The sequence below is a fragment of the Peromyscus eremicus genome, chromosome 1 (assembly GCF_949786415.1).
Source record: "Peromyscus eremicus chromosome 1, PerEre_H2_v1, whole genome shotgun sequence".
NCBI classification, from domain to species: Eukaryota; Metazoa; Chordata; class Mammalia; order Rodentia; family Cricetidae; genus Peromyscus; species Peromyscus eremicus.
The window spans coordinates 21,369,744-21,383,460 of record NC_081416.1 but is presented as its reverse complement, the minus strand read 5'-3'; the positions used below and the strand labels follow the sequence as shown (position 1 = coordinate 21,383,460).

At 44.9% G+C, this 13,717-nt stretch overlaps 1 protein-coding gene across 1 annotated transcript; it reads right to left on the bottom strand.

Moving 5' to 3' along the window:
- Nucleotides 1-2,485: 2,485 nt before the first annotated feature.
- Opalin (oligodendrocytic myelin paranodal and inner loop protein) lies at nucleotides 2,486-12,278 on the bottom strand. Its single transcript, XM_059253751.1, has 6 exons — nucleotides 12,204-12,278; nucleotides 11,441-11,476; nucleotides 8,180-8,215; nucleotides 6,894-7,013; nucleotides 5,247-5,303; nucleotides 2,486-2,662 (listed from the first exon to the last, which is right to left on the bottom strand). The coding sequence occupies exons 1-6, from the start codon at nucleotides 12,276-12,278 to the stop codon at nucleotides 2,486-2,488; spliced, it is 501 nt and encodes a 166-aa protein (XP_059109734.1).
- Between the last annotated feature and the right edge of the window lie 1,439 nt (nucleotides 12,279-13,717).

Below are 13,717 nucleotides of genomic sequence, written 5' to 3'. Positions count from 1 at the left end.
GTTCTGGAACCCACAGTGCCAGAGAAAGCACACTTAGGTTCTGGCCAGCATCCGAGGGAAAGAGGCAGAAAAGAGAAAAGGGGAAAGTTGCCCCCTTACTGTCGGGGAAGAACCACAGATAGTTTGTCAGATGGCCATTTATTTCCCACCTTATTACAAAAGAAGTTTTTGTACCAACAGAAATACTGACTCTTGCAATTTTAGTGAAAATAATTTAAAATAGAGATTCCAAGCAATTGATTGTAAGTAGAATTAAAATAGAGTATCTAAGACACAGTCGTACTTTATTTTATCAATTACAAGGCTTACTGATAATTGTTTTTCAATCAGGCCTCACAGATGCCCTCTGGGGGCAGTTTTATAAGCACAGAACTGAGGTTCTAGGTGACCAACATTCTAGGCTGGAGCTGATACCCATATACATCAAAGCCACAAGGCCACAGTCTGATCAGGTTCTCAGGGAGTCCTAGGTCCTTCCCCACCATGTAAGAGAAGTAAATGTTCAGCATCCCTGGGCATGGCTGCTTGAAGATGTCCCAAATGAGCTTATCTAAGGAGCTGGGCCCATGAAACACAAAATTGAATTTCAGGGTTGCTTTGAAAAGCAGTTATTAGTGGGTGGTGGTCATCGGGTTTACAGAACCATTCCCTCCCTATTGTTCAAGAAGTGGAATCATTTCTGAGCATCCAGAGGCCCCATGTGAGAAAAGATGGCTCCCTGGGATAACCAGGTGGCTCATGGAGATTGTGGATGCTCCCAGAGATGCCCTGAGACTTCACCTCTCCCACTGTGAAGCATGGCCTGTCCAAGGTAGTGGCCACGCATCAGAAAAAGCTGTGACCAGGCTACCTGGAAGCCATCTAGGAAAGTAAAGGCAAAGGCCTGGCCCAAGCTGGTGAAGTCACCCCCAGATTTCCCTCGGATGGCAGGTGTAGATATACTAACCCATCCCTTTGGTCCTGTGTTCATCTTTGGTCCTCTTTATCTCTCTCCCTCACAAACATCTTTTCTTTAGGATACTTCAAAACAAAATGCCTCATTGCAAAGAAAGTCATTAAAACATGAATCTCAGTTTTATGTTAGTTATGTCTCATTGTTACAATTGAATGCCTGATAAAAATCAACTTGAAGGTGGAAAGGCTTCTTTTGGCTCACAGTTTGAGGGTGCAGTCAGTTCATCACAGCCGGAAAGGCATGGCCGCAGGAGAGTGTGGCAGCTGGTCACACAGTCTATCTGTAGTCGGGAAACAGAGGGCAATGAATTCTGCGTGCTCAACTTGAGGTCCCTTGGATTCAGTCCAGAAGCTCCGCCCCTAGAATGGTGCTTCTCACATTCAGGTGGATCTTCTTGTTCAGTTACACCTTTCTAGAGGTGTGTTTCCATGGTGATTCTAAGTCCCCTCAGGTTGACAATGAAGATGAGCCATCAAAGATGTCAGCATCCTGGAGGTTAACGTGTCATGTGTAACGCAGGCCTCTGTACTTGGAAGTTGAAACTTGGTTGACACACAAGGACAAATGATGTTCAGAGTTCAAGTGAGCAGACCGGTAGTGACAATGAGAGTTATTTTTAAATGCCACAGTTTGGATTGCAGGTCATGAGGGAAGTTTGGAATCTACACTTCCTTGTTGACTTTGTGACTCTGGGTGAGAGGTGCTGCAGTGCAGCCTCTTGATCAGACAAGCAGGATGAGAGGAGGTGTGCGGAGCAGGGTCGGGAGTGGGAATGGGTATTGCTAGTGTCCACTAGGTGGAAAACACTTCCCTTTAGTTCCTACGTGATTTCTCCAAGGCCCAAATGAAGCACAGAATATTCCCCCCTCCTCTTTTATACCACCCCATACAGGCTTGGGGAGCGTAGGTGACTTCATCAGACTTCTCACAGCTGCTCAGTGGCAGGTCTGACTCAGAAGTCCATGTCCCCTTCTCGGCTGTATGACATGGTCTCGTCACATGCTTCCCTGTGTTGGAGGCATGTGTGGCTCCATGTGAGCCTTACCCTGAGATATTCAGAAGGAGGAAATATCTTCTTTCCCATGTCTTCTGTAAGTTTCACTCATGCCCTAGCTTGTGCCGAGCTGGCCTTGGCCAATGACCCAGAAAATCCAACTCCCATAGCTTTATTACTTACTTTTTTAAGATAAGAGATGGGGCAGGCAGAGGAGAAGGCAGGACACTCAGAAGCCAAGCCTATTTCCCAAAAGCAAACTTCTCTGGATTAAGAAACAGGACAAAGGGGGCTCATCTGAATGCACAGTAACTCACCTGGGCTGTATTGATGATTAAGCTGCAAGGTCTGAGGTTGAATGAACCTTATTGCAGCATCCCCTAATGAGGAAAAACAACCCAGATATACCCCAGATCTATAAATGGAATTTATATGGAATGAGAGGCAGCTCGCCTCTCCAAGCACAGTTCCCAAGCACAGATCCCGGGGTTTTCAGCCCTGTGCCAGCTCCAGGTCAGCTCCCTGATAAAGCTACGTCATTCTAGGCTCAGCCTTGGCACAAGCCACCATAGCCCTCTCCTTCTCTCTATTTCTTCGGGAGGATGGTAGGTGTCGGGCAGAGGCTCCTCACTTCCAGAGACTGTCTTCACATATATGTGGCCTTCCTGGGCACCTCGTGGGTCCATCTCATGTGTCGGTGACTGCCTAGGATTCTTGAGAACACAAACAGATTTTTAAAACAATATAGTAGAGACTTCAGCTTCTGGCCAAGATGGGCTCAATTATAATTGACCCTTCCAATGGAAACAGCCAAAATCAGACCAAACATTTGAAACAATGGTTGGCAAGACAGTGGGGATTGGAAGACTAAAGACACTGGCTCTTGAGGGGCAGGAAATGAGTGGCGTCTACCGTTGCCTGAACTTATTGCCTTCAAGGGTTTTTCATGCCACACAGCTCTCTCTAATTATTGTTAGCACAGTGTCTCCTTCCATTAACTTTTTTTTTTTTACAATTTTTTTTAAAGATTTATTTATTATGTATACAGTCTTCTGTTTGCATGTATCCCTGCAGGCCAGAAGAGGGCATCAGATCTCATTACAGATGGCTGTGAGCCACCATATGGGTGCTGGGAATTGAACTCAGGACCTCTGGAAGAACAGTCAGTGTTCTTAACCTCTGAGCCATCTCTCCAGCCCTCCTTCCTTTAACTTTTAATCTATTCAAGTCTTTATATTCATAAAGTGTGATTCTGTAGATTTTTAGAAAGTTGGCTATTGCTTTTATAGCCAAACTGACTCTCTCTGCCTTGTAATTGAAGCTGTTTAGGTCATTTACAGCTAATATGATCATTGTTATATTTGGGTTCAAACCCACTATCTTGCTGTTTTTTTTCATTTTTTTTCTACATGTTCATTCTTTTAAAAGATTTATTATGTATACAGTGTTCTGCCTGAATGTATGCCTGCACGCCAGAAGAGGGCACCAAATCCCATTGTAGATGGTTGTGAGCTACCACGTGGTTGCTGGGAATTGAACTCAGGACCTCTGGAAGAGTAGTCAGTGCTCCTAACTGCTGAGTCATCTCTCCAGGCCTACATGTTCATTTTTTAATTACTTTTCTTATGTTTTATTCCCTATAACTTTAGAATCTTACTAAGTTTATTGAGAAATGTGTTGGGATTTATATCACAATTATGTTTATTTTAAAAATTAAATTAATTTTTATGTGTATGAATGTTTTCCCTAAATGCACATGCCTGGTATCTGAGGAGATCAGAAGAGTGCAGATGCCCTAGAATTAGCATAGACCATTGTGAGCTGCCATATGGGTGCTGGGAACTGAACCCAGATCTTCTGAAAAAGCAGTAAGTACTTTTAACTGCTCTCTAGCTTCATAATTACACTGATTATACAGATACTAAAAGTACCATAAATTGACATCTTTTTGATGGTGAATCTTCCTTTCCATGACTATAGTATATAACTATCATAACTTAGCTATTGTTGAATTCTTTTATTGAAGATTTAGTTTTTCCATAATAGGATTAGACATTTCATCAAATTTGTTTTCAGCATTCTATGTATTTTATTACCACTGTAAAATAGGATTTTATAAAATTCTTTTTCTAACTGGTAGCTGTTGATATTAAGAAATGCACATGATTTTGAATGTTTTTTTCAGTGTTGGAGATCAAACCTAGGCCTTTGCTCATGCTCAGTGAGTGCTCCACCACAGAGCTAAATCCTGTGTATTGTTTTTATGTGCAATAAACTTATTCAACTATTTTGCTAATTCTAATAACCTATCTGTAGGTTATTGTTTTTTTCTATGTTGACAGTCACATATGATCTGCAAATTATGATAATTTTACTTCTTCCTTTTCAAGTTATGTTTGCCTTTTCTTATTCCATTGTGTTGGTTAGGACCTAAAGTCCAGTGCTGAATACAAGTGATGAACATTTTTTATTTGTTTCTGATCTTAATGACAGAAACATACCCTTAGGTATCCCTTTTCAAGTTAAGTTCCTATTTTAGCTCACCTTTGAAAGTCCATTTCAAGGGCTGGGAGAAATGGTGCCTACTATGCAAGTGTAAGGATCTGGGTTCGAATCCCCAGAACCCATGTAAAATCCAGACGTATAGTGCAAGTGTCTGTAATGCCAGCAGTCTTACGGAAGATGTGGGGCAGAGTCAGGAGACTCCCTGGAAGCTTGTGGGCCAGCATCCACAGCGGAAAACAGCAAATAAATTCTTCTTAAACAAGGTGGGAGGTAAGGACAGACACCTGAATGTCCTCTGACCTCCACACACGTTCCATGGTACACATAGCCAAACATGTGTGTGCACACACACATACATTGTGTACACACAAACACACGCACACACACTAAATAAATAAGAATAAATATCTCAAGTGACCTACCTTTCTAAAAACCCTTTTGTCCTATTAACGTGGCCATACAGCTGGTTCTTTTGTCCTTTCAATAAATTATATTAAGTTGATTTTCTTTTTTGCTGTTGTTTGAATTTTTCATGCTGGGCATAGAACCCAGTGACTTCTATGTGTTAGGTCAGTATTTTACCATTGATCTACAGTCCACGCCCTGTTTGCTAATGTTAAATCAACTTTGAATTCCTGTCTGGTCAGAAAAGACACCCGGATCACCTCCTTTGTGCTTTCACTGTGTTTAATTACCTCCTTTCAGATGGCACCTTTGTGCAGTCTAGGCTTAAAAATCCTTAGCTTGCTACACTTTCTGTCACATGTGGAAATTATAATAAAAAGTTCTTACCTCAGATATTTTGGGATTGTCATAGAGTTCTGAAATTTCACATGGTCTCTCACTTTCCTGAAATAGTCAAAAATAAATAAACAACAAATGAAAGACCATAGCTGTAACCATTCAAATCATTGTGTTTTAAACCGCGGTGCCCGTTAGAATTGCCAGAAGGTTTTAAAACAAAACAAACATGCAGCTAAGCAAAGCTAAGCTACCTCGAGTAAAATGAACAGACTCAAGAAGCATCATTATTCAAAAAACAGTCCAGGGCTGGCATTGTGACGAAGTGAGCAGGAGGAGATGAAACAGGATTGGCTGTGAGGTGATAATTGGGTCCTCCGTACTCTACTTTTCACATTGTCATATGTTTGCAGTTCCAGTAATCCCCCTGTGCACTTGCAGTGGCTTCAGTGACCAGTAGCCAACTGGGATCTTAAGATGTTAATGGGAATCCCAGAAGCCAAAAGTTATAAGCTTCCATTTTGAATAGCGTGAGAAGCCTTGAGCCACCGTACTTCATCCCATGCCCTTGCTCTTTGAATCCATGCTGTATATGATACCAGCCCTGTGATAGCTGACAGAGACATTTATTGTTCTATTTTAAGTCATTCAGTTTTATTATTCACTAAGAATGTTAATCTTTCAGGGTGACTAATTTATTGTTATCATATTTTTGTGCATAGTGTTCAATAGGGACATTGGGTTCAACATGCTTCACAGCATCAAGTGACTACTACATGGTCTTGAAGTGTATCCTTTGTGAATGATGTTCAGGGGGACTAGATACATAATAAAAATATGTGTTGGGTTGGGAGTGCAGCTCAGTCGTGGAGTACTTGCCTAGCATGTGGGAAAAGTCCTGTACCTGATCCCCACCACCATAAACAAACAAACAAAGACCCTAAATGTTTTTAGATCAATTACATAGTTCTATCACCAGAAATTCTTTATTTTTTGTTTTGTTTTGTTTTGTTTTGTTTTGTTTTGTTTTGTGTGTTTGGATGTCTGCTTTCTATCTTCCCATGTTAATATGTACCAGTATGAAAACAACCATGGTTGTTTATAAGTAGAGAGTGAAGTTAGAACTCAGAGGCTACGTGGCACAGGTATAGCATATTGTGAAACCTTGTTGGATACGGATCTAGGTGACCATGCATGGTCCCCAGGGCAAATCTGATTCAAGTATGGGATGTCAGGGGGTCCATGCACATTCTCTTGTAAGTCATGCCTATTTAGACACAGGAACAGGCAAGGTCTCAACGTATCCCTTCCATAGACACCTCAGCACTTCTTTGTCTCTTATTCCTCTCACATTCTTACTATCCGATGATGAAACCTGTGCCCTTTCCTCCCTTGGTGCAGATAACACCCCACCATACAGACATGTTTGCATGGCACCAATAACCTCCCTCCATTCCTATATTTTGCCACCCAATGTCATCTTATTGCCAGAGATTTGTTCAAGTGACCAGAGAGTCATGTGCAAGTCAGCTCTGCCTGAATCTACCTATGAAGGACATTTCAGTCCAGCAACGTCTACTACCTTATCCTCAGAAACAACACAGGTTCTGGGTTCTGACATGCCTAGCCCAGACAGAGGCCAGTTCACTGAGATACCGATTCAAGCTACACATTCACACCCAAAGAAGTAGCGATCACCTCAATGGGCTCATCGATGCTTCTTCTTCGCTGAATCAAGGTAAACAGCAAGGCCACCAGCAGGGCTGTGGCCAGCAGGGAGGGGATTCCGGCCGCTAGTCCAATAGAGGGACCACAGTCCTGAACAGAGAAATAAAACAGAGTCAGGGAGGCCCAGATTCTTCAAGAATAGAGGATGCACCTGGTGATTAAAAATAAACAGCAACAAAAACATGCATGGGCTCTGGATGCATTGGAGAAATGAAATATTTCCAAAGATATTTGTGATGTATATAATTGGTGAATTGCTTTCCTGGGATCTAATTTATATAGTTTACATGCATTTGGAATGCTGATCATCTACTAGAAAAGTGGACAATTGATTTAAAGCAGGAGTCCCAGGGAACAGAAGCACGAACATCCTTTCGGAAGAAGAAAAACCAAGGTACAGTTCACAGCCACAGTTAGATGCCATGTTCACCTTCAGTCTGAAAAAGTGCCTTCTATTTTTTGTACTGTGGACAGTGGCTAATGTAGAGACTCACAACTAGTAAAAGTGCAGAGAGCAAGGGTCTGGGGTGTGCTCACTTGGGAATAGGATCTCTTTATTTTGCCTCCTCCCTAAGGCTCAAGGGATGGTTCAGAAGAGTAGGGAGGAAAGGAAATTGGGGAAGACTACGGCAAAACAGCTCTTCTGCTCATGACAGGTGCATCCCATGCATGAACTCACAGCAGCTGAGGATGCCTGCACAAGATCAAGCCAGTCAACAGTCTAGCATGGATCAGGGACACTGTAGATAGGTTTTGTCTGGTTTCCAATGTACAGATGCAAACACAGGTATGGATTCTTATGCCTGGCTGCTTTTCTCTCTGCTCTGTGAATTTGCCTGTGTATACGCATGTATTTTAATGTTTATTTATTTGTGTGTGTGTGTGTGTGTGTGTGTGTGTGTGTGTGTGTGTGTGTGCACCTCAGTCTGCAGAGGTCAGAAGAGGGTGTAAGATCCTCAAGAACTGGGTTACTGGCAGTTGTGAGCTATTGTATTGGTACTGGGAACCAAACAGAGATCTTATGTAAGCACTTAACTGCTGAGCCATCTCTCTGGCCCCAGGACCTGTGGTTTTACACTCTCTCTCTTGCTTTTCAGCAGCGGTGGTTATAGGAATAATTACTGAGTCTAGTTCTGGGCTTGGCAACAGTTCACATGTCAAACTTCAATCTTCAAAACAAATACAGGAGATGTGGAGAGCATTTGTCCCCTCACAGATGACAGAACCAAGACTTGGTCATTGAAGTGGACACTTACATCAGCTTTGGCACTCGTGACAACTGGAGAGGACGTCTGTGTGAAAAGAGAGTATGCGACATAAGAAAATGAATTCTGTAGAGCATACACCATGTAAAAAGTCCTGTCGATGGTGGGGTCACCTTTACCCTAAATGACTAACAACAGCAACAACAGAGCCTTGTGTGAGTGTTTCCAAAGTAAGAATTAGAGTGAAATTAGGCTATGGGAAAACAAATTCCAAAAGTCAATTGACGTCTTCACTATCTACCTGGTGAATCTGCCGTAACACAGTCTCCATCTCCTGTCTCTAGCCTGCATGCTGGGGCCAGCATACATCAGCCCACTTTTCCCCACTAGGAGAAATATAAGCACTGCAGTAAGGCTTTGTTAGGAAGTTTCTTAAGGAAGCCATGCCTGTTTTCAAACATATAGCAGAGCAATGGCGTCTGTAGATCATCCACAGGCCCAGATGAACCCACATGGAACAGTTCATCTTTCTGGTTCACGTCTCCACTTGAGGAAGGAGGGGTGCTGCATGTCACCCCTGTCTGAGGTAGTTCAAGTGCATCTCCAGGAATAAAGCTTTATATAAGCGACTGTGTACACTATGCCATGTGGAGTCATCCTGGGTCCTGGGTGCTCAGTGGTAGGGTGCTGGCTCAGTCTGCACTGGATTCCTAGCACCACGAACAGGGATAAAATGATTGCAGGTTGGGGGCTTACACTGCCTGCAGAGGGAGGCTCCTTCCTCTGCCCAGAAGCTGCAGGGTCTCATTTTATTCATCAGCTAAAATAAGGTAAGCAATGGCTGGGGAGGGGGGTAGGGATGCCTAAGCTTTAGGACCAGAGTTCAAATCCCCAGAAGCCGTGTAAATGTCTGGTGGGAGTCAGGATCTTCCTGTAATTTCAGATTTGGAAGGCAGAGATGGGATTCCTAAAGCAAACTGGCTAGCAAGACTAGTCATAGCCATGTTAGGGAGTTCTGGGGGTGACAGAGAGACCCTGCATCAATGAATAAGGTGGAAGAGACATGGAGGATGATTCCTAATGTCAACCGTGGGCCTACACATGCATATACATGTGTATGTACACACACACACATGCAAAACATGCACACACATGAGTGCACACCACATACACATGCATGAAAATAGAAAAAGAAAATAGGGACAATAATAGCTACCTCTGGGGGTTTTAGGGATCTCATGAGCACCACAGTCATGACCTTATGTTCACAGCACTGGTCAGGTCTATTTTTATTTAACCCTCTCTGCGATTTTTTTTTTCAAGACAGTGTTTCTCTGTGTTGTTTTGGTGCCTTTCCTGGATCTCGCTCTGTAGTCCAGGCTGGTCTCGAACTCACAGAGATCTGCCTGGCTCTGCCTCCAGAGTGCTGGGATTAAAGGCATGCACCACCACCGCCCGGCCCCTCTCTATCGTCTTGATGGCCGCAATGGCGTCTCCAGGCTTTCTGTGGTTAACACCTCCGAGGAAGGTAAAACAGACCTCAGAGAACTCACACAACTCAGGACCACGTTTCCACGGATGAATCTGACCTGAACTTGAGCATTTGACCTTCAGGACAGACCTCTTTCCTCGTGAGCTCCCATCAGGGCTGGTGGTGGTGTTGCCTGCTGCTCCTTTAGATGGCTGTTTTCACATAAACACTATCCTACACACTCTCATATCATGGCCCTGCATCTGTGTAAAGTATTGTCCTGCCTCCGACTCCTTCAGCAAATCCTACCGCCATGGGCCACCACAACCGGCAAGTATTGTTTTTCTGAGGATGGCAGGAAGAACTGACCATTGTTTCAGGGAAGGTATTCTGTCTTCAAAGTACAGAAATTTACTCAGGCTGGCTAGGGCAAAAACATATCAGGTATAGTGACTACATGCCTTTAATCTCAGCACTTGGAAGACAGAGGCAGAGGGGACTTGAGTTCAAGGCTATTCTGGGCAATGGGCAAGACCCAGTTTCTAGAAAACATTTTGTAAGGCAGTTAACAGTCAGGGTACAGAGGTAGCTAGTGGAGCCCAGGGTGGGGGTGAGAAGCTGGCTTTTCTAGGGCCTGGAGGTGGGGAAGGGAGCTTGGGTGAGGCTTCCCTCTCTCCATCTCTCCTAGACAGCTTGGCTGCCTTCCTGTTTGCTTCCTGCTTCTCCTGATGGGATTTCTGCTCTCATGAGCACCTGTTAATTCCACATCTAATGCTTGTGGAACATCCAGTGTGTGCCAGGCTGTCCAAGCCCTTTTCCCATATTAACTGACCCACACCTCAGGGCACTGAATGAAGCAGGACCAGCATGGCCTCCATTTCACAGATGAGAAGAGTAAGGCACAGGGAAGGGAGGTGACTTGCGTAAGGGAACACAGCCCTGGGTTACGGACATAGCGATAACCTTACCCACTAAAAATACTCATTCCTGACTGGCCCAATCACTCTCTTCCCAGTCTCTGCACTTAGAAAGTAATCTCAAATACAGACGCAGCCAGACACAGCAGCGCATGCACTGGGAAGGTGGAAGTAGGGCCATTGCAGGGTCAAGGCCATCAGAGCTACATTGGGAGCCCTGGTCTCAAAAAGGAAACTACGGACAAGTCTTCTCTATAATGATGCTCAGCACACAGTTACTCTCGTCTGGAACTCATCACACAAAACAAATCACTTGGAGAAATAACGTGGGACTATCCTCAGTTGGTTAGAAAGACTGGTGGAAAAATATTTAAGGCACAAAATTGTGTGTAGAGTAAGAACACAGTGGGAAGAAGCCGGAGTGCGTGTAAAGTCAGACAGCAGGGGGCGCTGCCCTGCTGTTTTCCGAGGACGGGAATTTAGGGACTTGATTTTCTTTTTCAAAAACGAACGTTTATACTTTTTTAAGATAAAAACATTGCTCTCAGGGCTGGAGAGATTGCTTAGTGGGTAGAGGAACTTGCTGCAAAGCCTCATGGCCCGAGTTCAATCCCTGAACCCACATGGTGGAAGGAGAGAACTGGCTCCCTTCAGCAAGTTGTCCTACACATGCTATGGCCCATGAATGTCCATACCACACACATGCGCGCGAGCACACACACACACACACACACACTCACACACACACACACACACACCACATGAATAATTTAAACGGTGCTCTCAAGACCATTCAACACAGACTGTGTGCACTTTATCACAATATTCAGGGCATGTGGGACAGAGTTTTGGAGTCCCCCCTGTAAGTTCTACTTTGACCTTCTCCCACTTGCCTGGAGATAGGGGTCTGACCACTCTACTTACTGTATTTACTGGCAGTGTAAAGTTCAGTGAAAAACTCTGCAAGAGAGAAAGAAACATTAAAACTCCCAGGAACGGTTAGCAACCTCCCGAACCTCTGCCTCCAAGTCTTAGCAACCCTGGCAAAGGCGAACTGAACCCAGAGTTGGGCTCCACCGGCGCGTATCTGTTCCCAGTGTCAGCCTAAGAACAGTCAGTACAGGAACCTGGGGTACTGGAGAGCTGTGCCATAGGTGATGGGCTTCCCTTCTCCCCCGACAGCTCTCAGCCAGGGCTGGACTGGGGGGCTCATCAGAACACTGGAAATCGTTTTCTCCCAGAATGCCTTTCAAGGGGAGAACTGAGAATTTAGAAACATTACTTAGTAATGTTTTCAGCTTAAATCAGATCAGCTCTCCCAAAGGGTATGATGTAACCCCTGACTATTAGCCACCTTCTCAGGAGAGTTAGCCAGAGAGAGATGAGGCTTCGGCAGTGAGCGGATCCAGTCAAGGTAGCAGGGAGCTGGACTTACCCCTCTGTACCTGGCTTATCCCTCCTCATTGTGTGGAATCAACATAAAACTTTGCACCCCTGCTGGGCAGTGGTGGTGCACACCTTTAATCCCAGCACTCGGAAGGCAGAGGCAGGCAGATCTTTGTGAGTTTGAGGCCAGCCTGGGCTACAGAGTGAGTTCCAGGAAAAGGTGCAAAGCTACACAGAGAAACCCTGTCTAGAAAAAACAAAAACAAAACAACAACATAAAACTTTGCACCCCACAGCATACCAAATTTCCTGCACACACCTCTTTATCGGGTAAGGTCTTGCCAAGGCCATTGGTGGCTCCTTTCTGCTCCCTCATCCCTGACCATCATTCTGGTTTGGACTGATTGGCACATCTTTCCAGGCTGCTCTATCAAGTCCTTTCCCTGCTGCTGGGAGCATCTGTGGACCCTGCTATGGCTTAGCCAGTGGCCTTCCCTGACCTGTGTCTTCTCTCTACCTCCTGGACTTTCATCCATCCTTACTCCTGGTTCCTGGCTGGCCCCTCCTCTAGTCCCATCTCCTGACATCCTGGTTCTTCCTGCTTCTTCCCCTCCAGGCTCTTGATCTCCCCTACAATCCTCCAAGACTGGGTCTGTCACTCAATCAGCAACACATTTGCTAAATTTTAACATTAAATGTTTTCTGACAATGGAAATACTGGGGTGGGAACAGAGAGATGGTTCAGCAGCTAAGAGCACTTGCCACACAAGCCTGATGACCTGAGTTCCATCTCTGGGACCCACATAAAGGGGAAGGAAAGAACCAACTCTACAAAGATGTCCTCTGACCCACACATACCTGCCATGGCATGAGCACACCTCCTTCCCCAAAATAGAAATAATGGAAGAAATTAAAGTGTCCCAAAGAATGGGAACATATTGGGCCTGAAGTGCCTCAAAGGTCATTTTATGCCCCAGGAGTTCACTGCAAGGGATAGAAGAGTGAGACCCAGGAACTCATGAGAAGTCATGTCATAAACAGGTCAGGACAGTTCAAGCTCCTTTCTGAAACAAGTGACTTATCCTGGTCCTGGGACCAGGTTCAGCCCAAGACTGAATCCAGATCAGACAGCCCAAGGCTGAGTTTAGATTACAGAGCCCTACATGTGCAAAACCAAGAACTGATCACCTGTGGGCTGGAAGTCACATGGGCTAAAGAACGGGAAAATCCTTGGAGAGTATAAAGTGTTTTAAGAACCTATAACCTATACCTCTCCCGACTCCACCCTAAAGAGTACATTCTTCATTAGGACAGCCCCTCAGATGTCACAACGGTGACTTTGTCCACTGCTCTGCCACTGATTAACAATACATCTTTCCCTTTTCAGAGCAAGCACCCAAGGCCCAAGCATGTGAATGGGTCATCACACAGCGAAGTCAGCTGTCTTGAGAACCAAGTCCCCTGGTGACGTTTCCCTACCACACCACAGGGCTTCCCTGCAACCCCTCAGTTTCTGCAGGTGAATCAATATTCTTCTTCTTCTGGGCTACTAGAACCAGGGTGGCATCTGGGACTCCCAGATAAGGGTCTCCTGGCCCAAGGGCTCCAACCACTGCCTTTCCCGCTGACACTACCCGAGCCTACAGGTGCCCCAAGGGCACTTGCTGATCTCTATGGTGTTTGCAGCTGTAGAGACTTATCTCATCAGTGATGATGTCAGCGGGCCACAGACAAAGCTTCCTTTGGGAGAGAAGGGAGAAGAGGGCTGCAAGCAACAAGTGGGCCTTTGCGTGCATTGTTTATCAACACGCAGAT

Excerpts from the sequence above, each read along its gene's own strand:
- Opalin (XM_059253751.1), bottom strand. The coding sequence starts at position 12,278 with ATGAGGGAGCAGAAAGGAGCCACCAATGGCCTTGGCAAGACCTTACCC. Across the intron at positions 11,477-12,203 it reads AGGTGTGTGCAGGAAATTTG|AGTTTTTCACTGAACTTTAC; the intron begins GTATGCTGTGGG and ends TCTCTCTTGCAG. Across the intron at positions 5,304-6,893 it reads GCATCGATGAGCCCATTGAG|GAAAGTGAGAGACCATGTGA; the intron begins GTGATCGCTACT and ends TGACTATTTCAG.